Source organism: Rhinichthys klamathensis, unplaced genomic scaffold (assembly GCF_029890125.1).
Source record: "Rhinichthys klamathensis goyatoka isolate OS25496 unplaced genomic scaffold, OSU_Roscu_1.1 h1tg000103l_1, whole genome shotgun sequence".
Taxonomy (NCBI): Eukaryota; Metazoa; Chordata; class Actinopteri; order Cypriniformes; family Leuciscidae; genus Rhinichthys; species Rhinichthys klamathensis.
Genome location: NW_026606642.1, coordinates 1983186 through 2002050, shown reverse-complemented (window position 1 = coordinate 2002050; position 18865 = coordinate 1983186). Strand labels below are relative to the sequence as shown.

Genomic DNA, 18865 nt, shown 5'->3' with positions numbered 1-18865 from the left:
ATGGGAATCGTCATTAAATGACATTACATTGTCAAGTCAAGTCAAGTCACCTTTATTTATATAGCGCTTTTTACAATACAGATTGTATCAAAGCGCTTCACAGTGATAACATGAAAACAATATAACAAAAACAATATAACAATATAACAAAGTTTGTTTCTAAAAGAAATTGCGTCAACGTCCACCTTAAGTAAGGCAGATCAATAATATTATTGAATATTAAATGTTAAATGTCCCCAACTAAGCAAGCCAAAGCCAAGGCAACAGTGGCAAGGAACCAAAACTCCATCAGGTGACAGAATGGAGAAAAAAACCTTGGGAGAAACCAGACTCAGTCGGGGGGCCAGTTCTCCTCTGGCCAACGAAGGAACAGTGCATGATTCGGGCAGCATTACAAGTCAGATTGGATCGGAACATTTAGAGTATTTTTTGGAAGTCCAAGTATGCACGCCGGTCTTAAGACGAGTTGTTGAGGATCAGTGCCGTCCACCATAGAGAGTCCATATCGCCCGTGTTGAGTCGTCACTTCATAGGCTTTGTGATTGGAGTATCTAAAGTCTCCGTGAGAGGCTGGATACAAACTGGAGCTGACGAACGCCATTTTCTCGGGACTCGCGTCCCGAGATAACAGCAGAAAAGCAAAGGGAAAATAATTAGCGTAGCTGCTGTTCATAATGATGATTTCCATAACACAGGCGTAAAAGACAAAACATGAAGACAGTGACTCTTGCGTCCCAAAATCACCCCCCTCCGTCCCCCACTCAACTCAGCCCAGCTTACTGACCTCTACGTCCCTCCTGCTGCTGAGACCTAACCACAATCTCACAATCTCTCCGCAACCCAACCATACGCGCCAACCCGTTGACTAAGGCTGTCGAGCCCCACTGGTGCGTGAATAGGCAGTTTCAGTGGACAACGGTTCCGTATGGCATACTACCTACCGCAACACAATATCTGCCCAACCACCCGTCATTCACGCAATATACACAGGAACGTAATGACTGCAAATACTATGCAACCTATACAGATAACCTACAGTCTCTTCAAGTTTTATAGTATTAAATGCATTTGATCTGATTCAGCAGTATTATAAAAGGTAAGCATTATGTAAATGCTTGGCTAAAAAGATGCGTCTTTAATCTAGTTTTAAACTGGGACAGCGAGTCAGAGCCTCGAACAATATCAGGAAGGCTATTCCAGAGTTTAGGAGCTAAATGTGAGAACGCCCTCCCTCCTTTAGTGGACTTAGATATCCTAGGAATGACTAGAAGCCTCGAATTTAGTGATCTTAAAGAACGCGATGGATTGTAGGGCGATAGAAGGTCCATTAGATACACAGGAGCTAAACCATTTAGGGCTTTATAGGTCAGTAATAATACTTTGTAATTGATACGGAACTTGATAGGTAACCAGTGTAGAGATGATAAAATTGGTGTTATATGATCATATTTTCTTGACCTAGTAAGAACTCTAGCGGCTGCATTTTGCACTAACTGTAGCTTGTTTATTGAAGATGCAGGACAACCAGCTAATAAAGCATTACAGTAATCTAGTCTCGAGGTCATGAATGCATGAACTAACTTTTCTGCATCGGAAACAGATAGCATGTTACGTAATTTAGCAATGTTTCTAAGATGGAAAAAGGCCGTTCTTGTAACATATGAAATATGATTTTCGAAAGACAAGTTGTGGTCTAGTATAACTCCCAGGTCTTTTACCGTAGAGGATAAAGTAACAGGACATCCTTCTATATTAAAGTTGTATTGTAAGTGGTTTTGCGGATAGTTTTTTGGACCAACAAGTAATACCTCCGTTTTATCTGGATTTAGTAGCAGGAAATTATGCGTCATCCAGCATTTTATATCTTTAAGACACTCTGTCAATTTTGATGAGTTAGTGTTTTCATCTGGCCGTGATGAAATATATAATTGAGTGTCATCAGCATAACAGTGGAAATTAATTCCATGTTTTCTTATAATATTACCAAGTGGCAGCATATATATTGAGAATAGCAGAGGGCCTAACACCGATCCTTGCGGCACTCCATAGTCTACTGACGTTATCTTCGATTTTTCCCCATTTAAACAAACAAAATGGTAACGGTCTGATAAATACGATCTGAACCAGCTTAATGCCTGTCCCTGAACACCAGTGTAGTTTTGTAGTCGATCCAAGAGTATTTTATGATCGATAGTGTCAAACGCAGCACTAAGATCGAGTAGAACTAGTATTGAGATACAGCCTTGGTCAGAAGCTAAAAGTAAATCATTTGTAATTTTAACTAGCGCAGTTTCTGTGTGGGGTCATTGTGTGGGGTCAGCTTCGGATTTATAAACCATTTAGTTTGGTTGGCTTGCATACAGTTTACATGTGAGATGTGCCACATTGCATCTGCTTGTTCTTCAGACTGGATGTCTTCCTCTACTAAGTTCAGCTGTGGTTTGTGTTGTCTTTGTTGAAAATTATTTCGTTTTCCACATGTTTTACAGGTTACACCATAAGCGGGGCATTTGGCTTTTGCATGCAGTGATCCCCAGTAATGGCATGAGTTGTTATGTTGCTTTTTTTGTGATCCTCAGATACGTTTGTCTGTTTGTACCCCTGCCTGCCGCATTCAGAGTAGTTTTCTCGGGAAGTGAAGTTGATGACGTCATCCCGCTCCGCTTATTTTCTGTATTTGCAATTGCGCCTGTTCACTCGCGCTACACATGTCTACAGCCGTGTTTAGTGTGAGCTTTGGTTCGCGTAACATCCGTGCTTGTGCACTTGAATCCTTTGTGCCTATGACCAGCCGGTCACGGATGAGCTCTTCTCTTAATTCACCAAATTCACATGTATCTGCTAACTTCCTTAGCTTTGCAATGAACTGTTCTGCTGTCTCACACTGAGTTTGTTTACAGTCATTAAACACAAACCTTTCGTAGATCACGTTCTTGCATGGCTCAAAATGTGACTGTAATGCATATAGTATTTTAGTCGGATCCTCCCTGTCAGCCGACGGCATGTGTAGATGGCATTGAAGTTGATGGCACTCTTTTCCCATCACTGTCAATAGCGTAGCAACTCAAATTTTTTTGTCTTTTTTATCCAGGCCCGTGGCAATCTCATAATTGTCCCATTGTGCACGGAAAAATGCCCAGTTGCTGTATGAATCACCTTTTATGTCCATGGGTTCTGGAACCGTATGCCATGGCTGCTAGCTGTGGATCTGAATTGACTAAACGAGTAACTTAATTAACAGTATGTGTCTACTATACTTGCTTGTTCGGCTTGAGCGGTCTTTGTTGGTTCTGACTTCTGACACCATGTTTCATGTTTATAAAGGAGACTTGGTATGATCACATAGCTATCCTCATGCATCTCAATGTTTTTTATCTCTCACTCTTTATCTCACGTCCATCCTAAGATAGCTCACTGGTGCCCTCTATTGGCTGACCTATATCGTAACACTCAGCAGCCTGTGCATAGAGATCAATGTATTTTGTCCACTGCGAAGGAAAGCTCGTTTTGAGGAAAATTAGTTTGTAGCTGCTGGTGTTATACGTATATGTTAGGGGTTATTTGTGTAGTAACAACGTTTAGTTCACAAGTTATTGAACGTGGAAGTCCGGCAAATGTGCAAATATAAGTCCAACTTTACCTAAGTATCTTTCGTTTGTTATGAGATGTTTCAATATCTAAGTATTAAAATTAACTTCAATCTAGTCTTAAATGTTTCATCTGTTGTACTTCATTCAAATGAATATGACTTTTCCTAAAGACAAATATATGTTATCGATTTGTTTTTGTTATTAGGAGAATTTCATATTCATCAAACTAAATGGAGTAACTCAAAATCCATTTTTGCTCTTTTTCGAACAGCCTTTACAGTTTATTTAGAATCTATATAAAAAATAATAATCAAAAAGCCCAAAGAACTGTATCTCTGCTAAATGAATTTAACGTGTCCTTTAATTTTAAGTATTTTGTTTTTATTTAAATTATTGTGTTTCAATTTATACTTACAAAATGTAAAAATGTGTCAGTTCAATAAGAAAAGGATGGAGGAATCAAAGGAATCAATAAATCAGAGTATCCTTGATTGTTCAAGCATCACTTAATGTTGCAGCGAGAAAACATGAGAAAAATGCAAACAAATATATTGTTGTTATAGATATAATCAACATTTTTATAATTGAGTTTTACCATTCTGTTTGCAATGCTTCATGGGATTGTAGTTATTTCAATCCCTAAGTCTGTTAAGTTCACAGTCTTGTATCTTTCGTGTGTTATTTTTTTTTCAATATTCAAAAACTTTTATTTTTTATTGCTTCAAATCAAAGTTAGTGTTGTGATTCACCTCTGGTTAGTTTGGTTCAAGGCTTATAACGTGTGCTGGAGTAGGTTTCTCTCCGTCCAGCAGGAGGCGTTGTAGTTGTTACAAGTGTTATGTTTAACCTTTGAGAGTTAGAAATACAGCACACGTTGAAATATGACTGACATCAGAATCCACTTCTGACGTGATCTACATTCTTCCTTCTTTGTTGTCTTACAGAAAGCATTGCTTGTGAGTATTTTATGTTTAATATGAGCAATATTTGTGAAATTTTTTGTTAAACAAGATTATATTTGATAGTTTTTAGTTTGAATGAATGTTAGCCAGACTTTGCATAAATACATGTGAACATACATTAGAATACATGCTGTTTATTTGTTTCTTTTTGTAGTTTCACTCTGTCGATAATTGAAGGATACGTCAATAAAAGGACATCACAACTGTCAATTGTCGAGGAGTTTATCTATCTGCATAGCTGTGTCTGAGTCTAACAGTGAGGGCAGAATATAACGCCTTAAGACTTTTAAAAAAAAAAAAAAAATCCCTTTGGGAGAAATTATGGAAAAACTTCCGGAACCAGCGCAGCTGAAAAAGGGGACGGGAACTGTTGCACCCTATAGACCCCTGATATATACACATAGACGCCTCGGGCCTGTTTCGATGGCCGCTGTACGTAAGCCGTCCGCCATATACAGTGGTGCAGGTATGATGTCACTTTGTAGGCCAATCGGCAGTTCGCATCACACTGGTTCCCTTGACAAAAACCCAATAGGATTTTCCCATAAACTTTTGGATTATCGCAAACAACAAGCTCTGTGATCAACAAGAGTTCTGTCAGGAACACTATTGTCAAATACGATTGACAATTAGCATAGTTTGGATTAGTGGTATGGTTCCGTGCTGGGGTGCGTTTCCCGAAAGCATCGTTAGCCAAATATGGTCGCAAGTTCTGTCGTTACCAATAGAGTTCAATGGGAATTGCGATCATAGTTGGATAACGATCCTTTCGGGAAACACACCCCTGGGCGAAAACTCCCTGCAGCCTAGCATGGGTAAGAGCAGGGAGAGCAGCAATAACCCTCCTTATAGGGTAAACAGAACAGAACCAACATGAATGTATGCAAATATATTTAATTCAAGATTTTAAAGTACAACATAATTTGAGAATTTATTCTGATTCTAGGGGAATCAGAATGCCGAATCCTGACTGGCGAGGAGGAGCTGGGGAGGGAGGAGGGTTATGAGCTCCTGAGAAACGTGATAGCTACTGATAATACTGAGGAGCTTATATATGTATACGGTGATAGGTGTCGCATTCCTATAGGTAGACGTGGATCAGCTGATGCGAGCTTGACTAACGTGACCTGCCAGAACTAACACTACGCTTGATTTTCTGATTCTTACATGTTTTGTCCATCAAGATAATTATCACAGATGAACATAACTTTTTTGAATATTAAAGCCTAAGTGGTGTTGCAAGAAGTAAAAAGCTAAAGGTAGACTACAAACGAACTTCACCATTGGTCCCACGAATTCTACGTCACCATCACTAAGCTTCCAACAACTTTCGGTTTTTCCCAGAACGTTTAAGTTAGAATAGTTTGTAAGAGCACAATTATAAGCATAACGATGCTGTAAAAGCGATCTGAGTTTACATGTTCAGCGTGATGATGTTTAATCTCCTCGACAGACTCTGTAGTCCAATTTGTTAGCAAACACCTTTTTCAAGACACATAACAGCTTAAAAAATCAGGAATATGGTAATACTGGTGTATTTTATGACGTAGAATAAAACGTGAAAGTGTCTTGAGCTTGTGTTCACCACAGACCTTATTTCAGCTTTTTAACCAAAACCACCTTCAAAAAACCCATTGAGTTCAGGAGGATGAAACCGGAAGTGCTAAAATGCGCCTCGGTTCTGCGTTTTTGCCTTCAAAGTGATGTCATACCTGCACCACATCACTATCGCCAGAGAATGAAACGTGCAAAATTCTTTATAATTTTGTCTTTGAACGTCTGTTTTAGCGGTAGCTCTGATTTATCTGGACTCGCTGTCGAAGAGTATTTAGCTTGTGAAGTGGATTTATTTATTGTAGAGATAACGAAAGTTATCATGAGCATTGTGTTACAGACAAGACTGACCAAGTTCTCCGTCATGCTTGTATGAGCTAAAAACTAAATATTGTGTTTGTATTATCTGAACATGATACATTCAAAAAAAAAATTGCTTATTGTACATCATGATATCTTATGAACTGAAAAGTGACTTAAAATATTGTTATTAGAAATGTTACATATCAATCCGATCAAAATCCATGTGAAAATGACATGTAAAGGTAGTGCAACACTATAAGCTCCGCACGTGAATGTGTCGGACTAGAACTAATTTCAAGGTAAACAAATCACTCAAACATTTTACACATTCTATTTAAACAGACAAACCACAGTGAATGTGTTTTTCTGGCTCAAAGAATTCAGTGAATGTGACAGCAGCAGCTCAGTGTGTGTGTCAGAGTGAAATTTCTGCTGTCTCGTTTATTTACAAAGAATGTAGTCTGACCTGAAGAGTGGAAAACCTGTGTGTATTATTGTTAGGCACATGATGTTAATATGAACTGTTAATCTCCTGTTAATATGAACCTCATGATCAGACTTCATTTTCACGAAACTAGCTTTATAAACACTGAAGTTTCAGAAACAGTCCAATAGTCATACAGGACTCTTACCATCACGCATCACTCATGGACTCATATTTCACACTGGCATTATAAATGAAGATATATATTTATTCATGACACTTATACTTCCTGTTCTGGTGTGTGTGTTTAACATATGAGACACTTCAAAAAGAAAGACTGCATTAGAAATAAGAAAAGATGCTGCAAACTTGTGATCATTTTAATAACTGCCTGTTATAATATGTTTTCTGCCACTAGCAAGTCTTATTAAATGCTATATTGAGACAATAATATCTAGTGTGTGTGGTCTTTCATAGGTGGTCCTGATGGGGGAGGATCCACACACACACACACTATATTAATATCACACTTCTGTCATAGATTTACATTATAATGTTACAGTGCTCCATGAAAATGGTTCATGTTGGTGTTTTGTTCAGCTTGTGTTTGTGGCAACGGTTTGGTAAGTGTTTTTATCATAGTTTTTTTTTTTTTTTTTTTTTTTTTTTTTTTAAGCTTTGCTTTTCATACAGGGTAATATGATGGGTTTGCATTTGCTATTTCCAGATAAAAGATACTCTGAAATCAAGCAGGTAAATTACTGTAAGATCTCGTTTGGATTCAGGTTTTTCCTCACAGATCATCACATTATACACAGAATCAATCAGAAACACACACTCTTCATATCTGAATATCCCTGCAAATTATTTGAAGCAAATATACAACTAGTTTTAAAGTTTTGAGGCAGAGATTCTTCTAAAATTTTTGTGTGTAGCAACATTGGTAAACAAATTATTCAGAATCTCTAAATACAAAGGCCAGGAGTTTTGTACTGTAAGACTGGAGAAACTGGAAGAGAGGGCTGTATACTCTCTGAGAGAACAAAGGAAATTACCATTTGAACTCACTCTTGTGCATTCGAGACGCAAGTCTCACCCCAGAATCATTCTAATCTATATCTCTTTCCCTCTAACCCCCATTCTCCCCCCACTTCTTTTCCCTCACATCTTCTGAAATTCATCCAAAATATATAGGATTTTAATATGAACAATTATCATACAGTTTTATACATGTTTGGTATCATTTGAAATGTCTCAGTGCGACTGGTACAAATGTATCATTCCCAAAGAAGTAAATCAAAAGGTAATAAAGTTATTATAGGTAATAAGAGTTTAGAAATATCTTGCACACAGAAGGGTGTGTCTTACAGACAAATGGTCAGAAGGTTTTAACTCAATACAAATTTCCACTGTTAGCAAACCCAGTAAGTCCGTGACGGTGATTAAGGTGAATTTCCACTGTGAACTCATGTCTACATTTGAAGAGATCTGTCTATATAATGAAACGCAACGAGAGCTCAGGGCTTTTCTGTACATCAGCCTGTGAATGCTGAGAGTCGCCGAGACGTATTTCCTATTTCCTTCACGTACTTCCTAATGTCGGGTTAACATTTCACCTCTTTATTTCAGAGCATTTGCTGTTTTGTATTGATTATCTTTGAACTGATTATGAAATTGTAATGATACATAAAACCAAAACAATCTCTGTTACCTTAAATTATATGTTTATCTCTGTAAAGCTGCTTTGAAACAATCCATTGTTAAAAGCGCTATATAAATGAAGATGACTTGACTTGATATTTACCTGAAATAAAAAAATATGTTACATTTGATTATTCTAAGAGACTTTGACATTATTTAGTTAAAAGGAATAGTCAAACATTCGCTCACATTTAATGATTCACGGATATCATTAAAAACCTTTTCATTTATGGAGTCAGATGAAATAACGAGAAAATGCATTATGAGAAAATGCATTGCACTTAATCAAAAATACTTTGCCACGGGAAAAGACAGTAACACGTAAAGACCTTCGGTGCTGGTTGGATGCCGGACTTTGGGCCGATCGAGCGTGAGCTTACAGTACTGAATATAAATATTGTTTTCCTAAACGGTAATCACCAGTTATTCCCATTTCTTCTTCTGTCTGTTAATTTTTTCTTTTCTTTTTTTTTTGCGTCTGTGTTACTCGTCTGTTTGTTCTTCACTTCTCTTTGAAATAATTACGAACATTTAGCTTCAATCTACAATCTCTGTTTAATCTACCGCTACTCTGAAGTTTATTTTACTGTTTTTTGTGTTTAATTTCTGGTTTCTTTTTTAAAAATCCGAATACTAAGACATTAATTAAACTAAGTACAACCTAGAAGCTTTGCGTAGTTTCACTACGTGGAATCTCGAGACCAACAGAGAAGGAAATGAATAGTTGAATAAAGTCATTATTTTTGTTTGTTTTTTTGCGCACAAAAAGTATTCTCGTCGCTTGATAAACTTAAGATTGAGCCACTGTAGTCACTCGGACTATTTTAACGATGTCTTTCATAACTTTTGGGCCGGCCAGTTTCGATCTCTTAAGAAGCCTATGGAGGAGTGATCCAGCTCTCAGATTTAATGAAAAATATCTAATTCGTGTTCCGAAGATGAACGAAAGTCTTACGGGGTTGGGACAACATGAGGGTGAGTAATTACTGACAGAAACATACAATTTAATTGATTCCATCATTTCATATTTCTATATTCATTTATTTTTAACATTAATCTCATAACGACTTTTATGCAATTGTATTTGCAGTGTAAAAGCATTCTCCTCTGTATTAAGATTTTGACTTTTAATGACTTAATGACTTTTGTTAATTTTATTTTACTGATAACAGCCATAGTGCCTTATTATAATTATAACTGAGTAGTTTATCGATTAATATTAAGAACTTGACATATATGATGATGTATAGCCTACCTATTTAATAAGGTTTGGGTAGATATAACATCAATTTATAGGGGGAAATATCACCACGCCCATGGGCACGACAGGTGCTGTTTGAATGGGCATGATGATGCTTCTGTCCTCCACTGCATGGGGTGAGATGCGTGGCTCATTCGCTGCGTTTACATGAGCCCCTTTTGTTTGATTTAAGAACAATTCCAAATTGATGACTTGTGATTAATCAGTATCTAAGAGCAGCATCTATGAAATATGGGTTGTGTTTTAAGCATTTGAATTGTCACCGGTTATGCATACGAAATTAGGAAACGCGAATGTAAACCGTGTATTGAGTCGCGTTTCAAACTCATTGATCAATATGCTTGCGTAGGAGTCAGTGAAATGTGCGCTGGTTTCTCTCCGCGTTCTGCGCTGGTGTGCGAGTCTCATCATCGAGAAGCTCTTATCAGCCCTATCCACCGCGTTTACATTGTTATTAATAGTGGATAGGCTACTTTCATGCGCTTCCATGTCCAAGTGTCTGCTATCAGAGCCGTTGAAGTGCAGTTTCTCTTCATGTGTGCTATGTGTGTTAACCCTATAGCCTACCCTACATACAGTTAGGGTGATATACATGACTTAAAATGTGATATTGTCCGCACACCTCTTGCGTTTCGTTTGGTCACACACCACAAGGTGTAACTGTGGCCTCAAAGCTTCAGCACTGCCACTCTGAGCTCGATTGCTGATGTCTGAGGTAAAACACGCCCCCCTCGTTAGCATACGGACAAAGAAATGTGGAAATAAATAAATGTGGAAATAAATAAATGTGGAAATAAATAAATGTATAAATAAATAAATGTGAAAATAAATAAATGTTGACATAAAAACATATATACATAAATGAATGCGGAAATAAATAAAAGTGGAAATAAATAAATGAATAAATGTATAAATAAAAAAATAAATGTGTGAAAAAATACAATTATACATAAATAAGGAAATAAAAGTATAAATACTCATTTCTTTGTACTTTTTTACATTTCCTTGTATATTTATTTATGTATTTATTTATGTATTTTTGCTTTTTTACATTTATTCGTATATTTATTTATGTATTTATTTATTTTTAATTAAGTCAGCTTTGGCATTCCATACTGTCTGTGTGGGTAAATGCTGTAAATTTGTTACACAATTTTACACACATTTTTTTTTTTTTCGTCTGTAATGAAAGTTTAAAGTTAGACCCTTGGGGTAAGACGTAGATGTACACACAATTAGTACAGAAAACTTTTATTAATAATTATAATTCATTGAGTTAAATAATAATAACAATTTTAAACATCTGGTAACGTCAGGCCAACTCAGTTCAGTAATTGCTATTTAATTTTCAGTTTGAATTATAAGGTGTTTTATTACCATGACAAATGTTTTTGTTGTTGCCAAAGCAAATGCAGTTTTGCTGCATAGTTAAAACTGTGCTAAAGGAAATAAGTGCAAAGCAATAATAAATCAATAAAAAAAAACTTATGTAGAGGCCAAGTCCAAACTTTAAGCCTCTGAGGTGTTTTCCCGGGGTTGAGTAATTGACGCACTTTTACCTTGTTTGATTAATGAAAGTCCAAGTCGTATTTGCAGTTAAAACCATGGGTTCGGTTTATTTCCATCATATCGCCATATCCAGACAAACTTCATTGCACATGTGTGACTTTGTACTGGCATCGGCGTCTGCGTGTGCATATGTGTATGTGGTCAAAAACTGTCTGTGCTTCCGGGTAACATCTAAGGAACCAAATTGATTCCTATTTATACTAAGAGCGCTAATTGGCTCTTACACATATCATTGACAAAGAAAGATAAAATGCATGGCATATAAGACAATATTAAATGTATTAATATTAAATAAATATTAAAGAATACTTTGGCCACCTGATGGCCCCAGCGTATTCAATATTGAGGAAAGCATACACACAACATTTGTATGGTTCTCCTCTCAACCTCGTGTAGATCTGACGTCATAAACCAGAAAAGCCATGGTAGCCCGCCCACCAGAGCAGAGACAACCAATCGGATCACGGCTTCTTTAGTATTACAATTTCAGTGGGCGTGGACTCCTGAAATAACAAATGAGCAATGACAAAATTTTCAACAAGCTGACTTAGTCTCTGCCAGGGATTCAACATTTAAAAAAAAATAAAAGAAGAGTTCATGAATATGGTGCTTGCGTGGAGTGAGTCAAATAGCGCGGTTAGTCAATTCTATACATCTAAGTTTCACTAATCTATAGCTGCTTCACAGGCATTCAGTGACTCACATTTATTTTTTTAAAGAGACTTCGCAATTATAGGTCTCACAAGATGACGAAAATAATGTTATGTAGCCTAGGCTATTTTGCACTGTGGGTGTAGTTGACGATCCCGCCCAGTTGGGGATTCACGCGGATAATCTGCTTTCACTTTCTTTTACGAGAATTAACCGAAACCAATATTCAGTAGGCTATTTCATTTGGTCTAAGAAATAAAGATTATTGTGATTTTATGTGGATAAATAGGTCGTGTATTTATTATCCGAAATTTATATTTAAATTGAATATCAAATTCTTTTTTTTTTTTTTTTGCAGGAAGAAACACATACATAGGCTACAAGTGATGGGCCGCTGGTTTGTACTCACTCTCTGCGTTTTGCTCGTTGATGGTAAGACATTAGACTATTTGATTTTGTAGTTCAAGGCTTTCCCTTTTCATCGATGAATGTTATTATAGTATAAAAATTGTATCCTGTATTGTAGGCTACTTTGTTACTGTTTTAAATCATTTAGTATATTTCCTTGTTCGTTACTGATTTTCAACAACAACAAAAATGTATAGGCCATGATTGTTTTATACTTATTACATCAAATCTGTCATTTCATTATTAATCATTGGGTAAAAGGAAACGTCTAGAGATAATGCAGGCATGACTGTCATTGGCTTGATCAAATGCACCGCGTTTGACATTCCCTGAAATAATGCATCAATGCATCTTAAGTTGAAATATCTGAAGCTGTTTCTCTACCCTTCTGAAATGAGTGAGAGAGGTTTTATATTGACAAAGGCTCCTAAGCAGCGCAATAAGTACTGAACAGTGAGAGATTTACAAAAACATTTATGTCATTATTATTTATTTATTTTTACAAACAGCAGCATTTTTATATGAAAATGTAAATATTTTTCTACTTACCTAGGCTATTATTTTGCATTAATATTGCTCAATCCACATGTATTTTTGACAGTCTATTATGTCCTGCTGTGATATGCTAACTAACATACTGTCAATTATTGCAATTTCGAGAGTAAATCCCACATTTATATGAAAAATGTCATTGTGTACGTTGCCGTTAGTCCTCTTAGCATGAAAAACAAAATACAAGCAATTTAAATTGTGAACATGGCATAGAAAGCATGCAAATATTAAAAGCTTAAAAGCTTAAAAGCTGTCACTGTTACGAGAAATAATCAGAAGATTCAAATGCAAGTGGAACAGTATTTATTAGAAGTCCAGGCAGAAATCGTGAGAGGTGATGGTAAGTCAATGTCCAGTAGCCTATAGAGCACTTGGTAGCACATGGACACTGAGGGACAACCATGTCTGACGTTGGTGAAGAGGTGTAGCCTAATCCACTGAAGCAGGGAGAACTCGAGGACCGGATGATCAGGAATGGGGAGGAGAGATGACGGAACAAACTCGACAGCAAACAGGATACTCGAGGGTAGACAGGAGACCAATGCAGGGAACATCCACAACGATCTGACAAGGACGCAACAAAAACAGTGAGACTAAATAGTGATCGCTGATCAGTATTCAGGAAAAAAAGTAGCAAAACTCGAGACCACGTAGATGTGAATTTGAGAACTTGAACAAGAAATATTCGCACTTGTAGCCTACGCTAATTTACACTCACAGCTCCAATGTGAAAACCAGTAAAATAAAAATCTCAATTTGAAATGTTTACATTTGCACTGCGCCACCTATTGGTCGGAAGTGATAAACCATTAAATCATTTTATAAGTTACTGTATATATAATTAAAGCCATTTTGTCTAAATTTATCTTTAAATGTCTTAAATTGCTCCTTGCTGCTGTCGGTCTGAAACTTCCAGCCATGTTGGCATGTCTTGTCGTCTGCGTTTGCGCTTGGCCCCGTAAGGGCTGCTTGCAGCTATATTTCTTATTTGCATTCACTCATTGTCCAGTCATCTTGAATATTATTGTCAATACACCTACACATTTTAAGAGAACATAAAAATTATTTAGTTGACTTCATAAATTCATGTTGATTTCCCCTTTCTCACCATTATTGTGATTAATGTTCCCTTTGGTTGGGCACTTGGAACTTAATTTATATTTGTAATTATCTTCCAATTGATGCAGTGATGCAACATGAAATCACAAATATTTGATTTCAAAGGAAGTGAAGTAATAAATATTATATACATTTATACTTAAATTATTTCCATGTTATGAATGAATATATTAATTATAACATAGCTATATTTCATGTATAACAATGATCTTTTAACATTTTGTTGCTGACACTTATGACATACATATTTCATTGGGTTTATATAATCCCTCTATATTTGTGATGATATCTTGCAATTTTGCTTGAGTCACACACAGACTTCAACATTCAGCATGCAAACCACAACAATGGTAACAATTTTTTTTTAAATAATTTAATTAATTAGAGTCTAATCCTGTTAAAAAAAATACTACTAAATAAAATCAATTCACCAAGTTATATGTCGAAAATCAGCAAATAACAAAAAAATAGCATCAATATGCACTTTTTGTTTAAATAAACATTAAAATAATAACATTAAAAATGATAGTCAGATTTTAAAGGAGTGTCTTGCAACATGTTGTTATCTACTAACATGTACAAGTTCAAATAAAGTTTTGACAAAAAAGGTTTTATAAAAACATAAACCTCACATATTTCAGCCTTTAAATCATTTTTATAAAAAGAATGAGTCAAAAAAAGATAAATTACGGACATTTGCAATGCACATTAGCTTATCTTTTATTATTAATAGTAAAATTCGGTCCGATTTTCCCGTGGCGTCTGTCGTTGCTATGCAACCATATGCTCTCCTCAACGACAAAGAAGTTTTAGTAGCTAATGGATTTCCACTACCGAAAAACGCTTGCTGTAGCTCTGCTACAAGATTTATTTACGGAGAAGAGAAAAACACCCGCATGTTTCCTTCATGTTGACTGAGCTTTCAATGTTGTTACGGAAAGGGTGAAGCTGATTGGTTGGTTCTTGTCACATGAGCTGCGGTGCGCTCGCGGCATTCTGAAAACTTGAGCGCGCAAAAGACGCGATATGTGAACGGCAACCTTGGCGAGCTACCTCCAATCAGGCCAGGAGCTACTGGTAGCTCGCGAGCGACGCGTTGGAGACCCCTGAATTAGACCATTACAATTTTATTTGCTGTCTCTTGTCAGTATAACCCCAATAACGATAGCAAATAAAATTGTAATGGTAAAACAAAGCCAAAAATAGTAAAACAAAGCAATTAATTTATTCATGCCGCAATGCACTCTGGGAGTACACTTCCTCAGATCACAGATAGAATTAAGTTGACAAAACTTAAATGGATTAAGTGAGAATAACTTGAAGCAATTAAGTTATGCTTGCTTGATGATATTAAGGCAACGAGTTTGCATAATTAAATTAAAGGAGAACTCCGGCGCAAAATGAACCTTTGGTCTAATTACACATTGTTACCTAGTCAACCGTTATCTGAGATTTGTTTTCATGATTATCGAATGTAAATAGTTTTATCTCTAAAAACAGTTTAGCCTATAAAGCTAGTATAACGGTAGTATATTGGGCATAGATCAATGACAAATAAAATTCGCTTGTTAATACCACTAACAAGGCTCAAAATAGCCCCACACTAGCACGGTAGCATAATGAGGCTCCCTACCTTCAAACCGAAGCATTGAGAACTTTGTCAGTGTCCAGACAGTTTAATAAGAAGATATTTTAAACATACAGTCAACTTCGTGTATACAGGCAGAAGCCATCTTTGAAATACAGCCTTTACCAGTCGATCTACGAACGCCGATCCAAGCCTGCTGTTCGCGCTCACCTTATCATTCTCACCAGCGCACTTGGATCGGCGTTCGTAGATCGACTGGTAAAGGCTGTATTTCAAAGATGGCTTCTGCCTGTATACACGAAGTTGACTGTATGTTTAAAATATCTTCTTATTAAACTGTCTGTACACTTACAAAGTTCTCAATGCTTCGGTTTGAAGGTAGGGACCCTCATTATGCTACCGTGTTAGTGTGGGTCTATTTTCAGCCTTGTTAGTGGTATTAACTAGCGATTTTCATTTGTCATTACACTATGCCCAATATACTAGCGTTATACTAGCTTTATAGGCTAAACTGTTTTTAGAGATAAAACTATTTACATTCGATAATCATGAAAACAAATCTCAGATAACGGTTGACTAGGTAACAATGTGTAATTAGACCAAAGGTTCATTTTGCGCCGGAGTTCTCCTTTAAGTAAACTGAACTAACTGAACCTTCAGATGCAGCTGCTACCTGATCAGCGGTAGTGATCACAAGACACGCCCACACGTGCACCCAACAATACAAAAGGGAGACAGTGAATTCATGAATCGTGACAGTCACTCATCTCGATCTCACAAGTTCTATTATAACCAATGAAGCTGTCTATACTGCACAATGAACCTCTTATTTACAAGTGTATTTGTGTCTACACTTCGTTTATTATAATGAGAGGATTCACTGTGTATAGTAATGAACAAAAACTCTGGCGTTTTTGAATGAACTGACATTTTGACTAAAATGAAACACCTCTGATTGGCCACTGCGTTCAAGAGATCAACAAACAAACATGTCTGATTGGCTACATTGCTCACCGCTGCAAAAACACACTGTAAATAGAAACATTTGATGTTCTCTACAGCGCAAACACTAATATGTTTTAAACTATTTGCCAAATCTGTTTCACCAATCACCAATATGAGGTTTTCACAATGTTAACTCAGGGTGTTCATGCTTTTGTTTGAGGGTGCTTAGCTTCCTTTAGCACCCCTGGGGAAAAGAGATCATATCTTTATGGGTTGTGTCATTTTTCTACCAGATTTCTCAATGGGGGTTCAAGAGGTTTCTACATAAAACCCTAGGGTTTATGACTCAATTCTAAAGATCCCTTTATGCTAGAATGAGGATTGTCTAAAATTATTTCAGTTTAATGTTTATTTAAATTTTTTTTTTCTAATGATAAATTCTTTACAAGCCATTTCGATATTTTCTTTCCCATAACCCGAAGCCTACCTCTAATTGGAACCTTTTGCATTTTCAGATAGGTCTATTAATTAAACATTATTTATTATGTTTATTAATCTGTTTTCCTCATGGGGATGGTTAGCTGATTTACACATTGTAGCTGATTTCAGGTTATATATTTGTATGTGGTGAAACCTGTACACACACACAGACACAAGAAGCCTCATTGTTTATTTGTGTCCTCAGGTGTGTTTGGCGTTGAAGTGATGGCAGTGTCATTGATGGAGGGAGACTCTGTTACTCTAAACACTGGTGTTACCAAACAACAACATGACAAGATGCTGTGGTATTTTGAAGACACTCTCATAGCTCTGATCAATGATCCCGATACGAGCTGTCTGTATGATGGAGAAGACGGGAGATTCAGAGGCAGAGTGAAGGTGGACTATGAAACTGGATCTCTGACCATCACAAACATCACATCTGAACACACTGGACGTTATGAAGCAGAGATTATCAGAAGAGAGAGCCCAGGAACCAGCCAAAGCTTTAACAGAAACCCCAAGTGTGACAGCACAAAAATCACCAGAAAAATCAGGACCACTCGTGATGACACCATAAAAACATTCAGTTTGATCGTCAGTGGAGGGTCAGTCAATGATATTTACCAATGTTATGATACACTCAATGTTATTGACAAATGTTATGATTCATTCACAAGTATGTACCGATGTTATGAGTTGTTCACGGAAATTTACCAATGTTATGAGTCACACAAGTCACTCAATGGTATTTATAAATGTTATAGGGCACACAAGTCACTCTATAATATTTATGAATGTTATGAGTCACTCAATGTTATTTACCAATGTTATGGGTCACTCAATGATATTTACCAATGTAATAAGTCACCCAAGTAAAAAAAAAAAAAAATAAGTAGAACTAATTCGGTGTTTCTCAACTGGTGGGTCGCAAGGCCGTTCTGAGTGGGTCGCAAAGTGAGTGTGACACCCTGTATGTATAGTCACAGGAATTTTTTTTTTCATCATGTATTTGATTTATTTTATTGTGTTTATGATATTGTTTCAATTACTGTTATTATGGACTTGTGGTGCGTAATACCCTCAGTGGACTGTAGGGTGAGACAATGTGCTGATCAGAGACTGTGGTAACTGAGTCGCAGAGAAGCCGCCATACAGACGGTTGGTCTGGGAACGCCCCGTCACGTGATGTGAATTTAGCCCGTGGGGGGAAACATTAGGTGTGTTCGACTTCATGCAGCTCTGCGCAGACTGATCGGCGGCTGACTTGAAGCAGAGCATGCCGGTTAGAAATTTTGTCCGACTTGATGCAGCGCCGACGCCACATGACTGTGACGTATGCCATCAAAGTACCGCGAGAGCGATTTGAGAGTAGCCGGAGAACTCAGCCAGCGCAGCTTCTCAAGAGCAGCTCTGATGACGTCACAGCTGTTCCACGATTCGCCGGGTTCACCGCATGACAACGATCACGTGTGTTTCGTGTTTATTCTCAAACCTTTAGTTCCATTAAAGCTCACAAATCAGTTTTTTATAACAGTAAACAGTCTTTTCATGTAGTCACGATGTTATATTGTGTCATGTTTATTAAAAAACGTTGACTCCACTTCATTGATATAGGCTTATTTTGAACTTGTGTGGTAAAGTATGCAAACACCACGTGAGCGGTCACTACGGGAACCAGAAAGTGTCCGACTTCACGTCTCCGTTTGCAGCTCCTCCCCGCCTGCACGCGGCAACTCTCGCCGATCGCTTACATCC

At 37.0% G+C, this 18865-nt stretch overlaps 2 protein-coding genes across 2 annotated transcripts in view; one reads left to right on the top strand and one right to left on the bottom strand.

The window, feature by feature from the left end:
- Nucleotides 1-18865, bottom strand: part of LOC130086923 (galactose-specific lectin nattectin-like) — a 246226-nt gene that overhangs the window by 9877 nt on the left and 217484 nt on the right. The window lies entirely within an intron of this gene.
- Nucleotides 12400-18247, top strand: LOC130086913 (uncharacterized). The gene is made up of 2 exons (XM_056253143.1): nucleotides 12400-12447; nucleotides 17313-18247. The coding sequence occupies exons 1-2, from the start codon at nucleotides 12402-12404 to the stop codon at nucleotides 17984-17986; spliced, it is 720 nt and encodes a 239-aa protein (XP_056109118.1). The 5' UTR covers nucleotides 12400-12401; the 3' UTR covers nucleotides 17987-18247.

Coding starts and splice junctions, on each gene's coding strand:
- LOC130086913 (XM_056253143.1), top strand. CDS start 12,402: ATGGGCCGCTGGTTTGTACTCACTCTCTGCGTTTTGCTCGTTGATG. Junction 12,448..17,312: donor CTGCGTTTTGCTCGTTGATG/GTAAGACATTAG, acceptor TTGTGTCCTCAG/GTGTGTTTGGCGTTGAAGTG.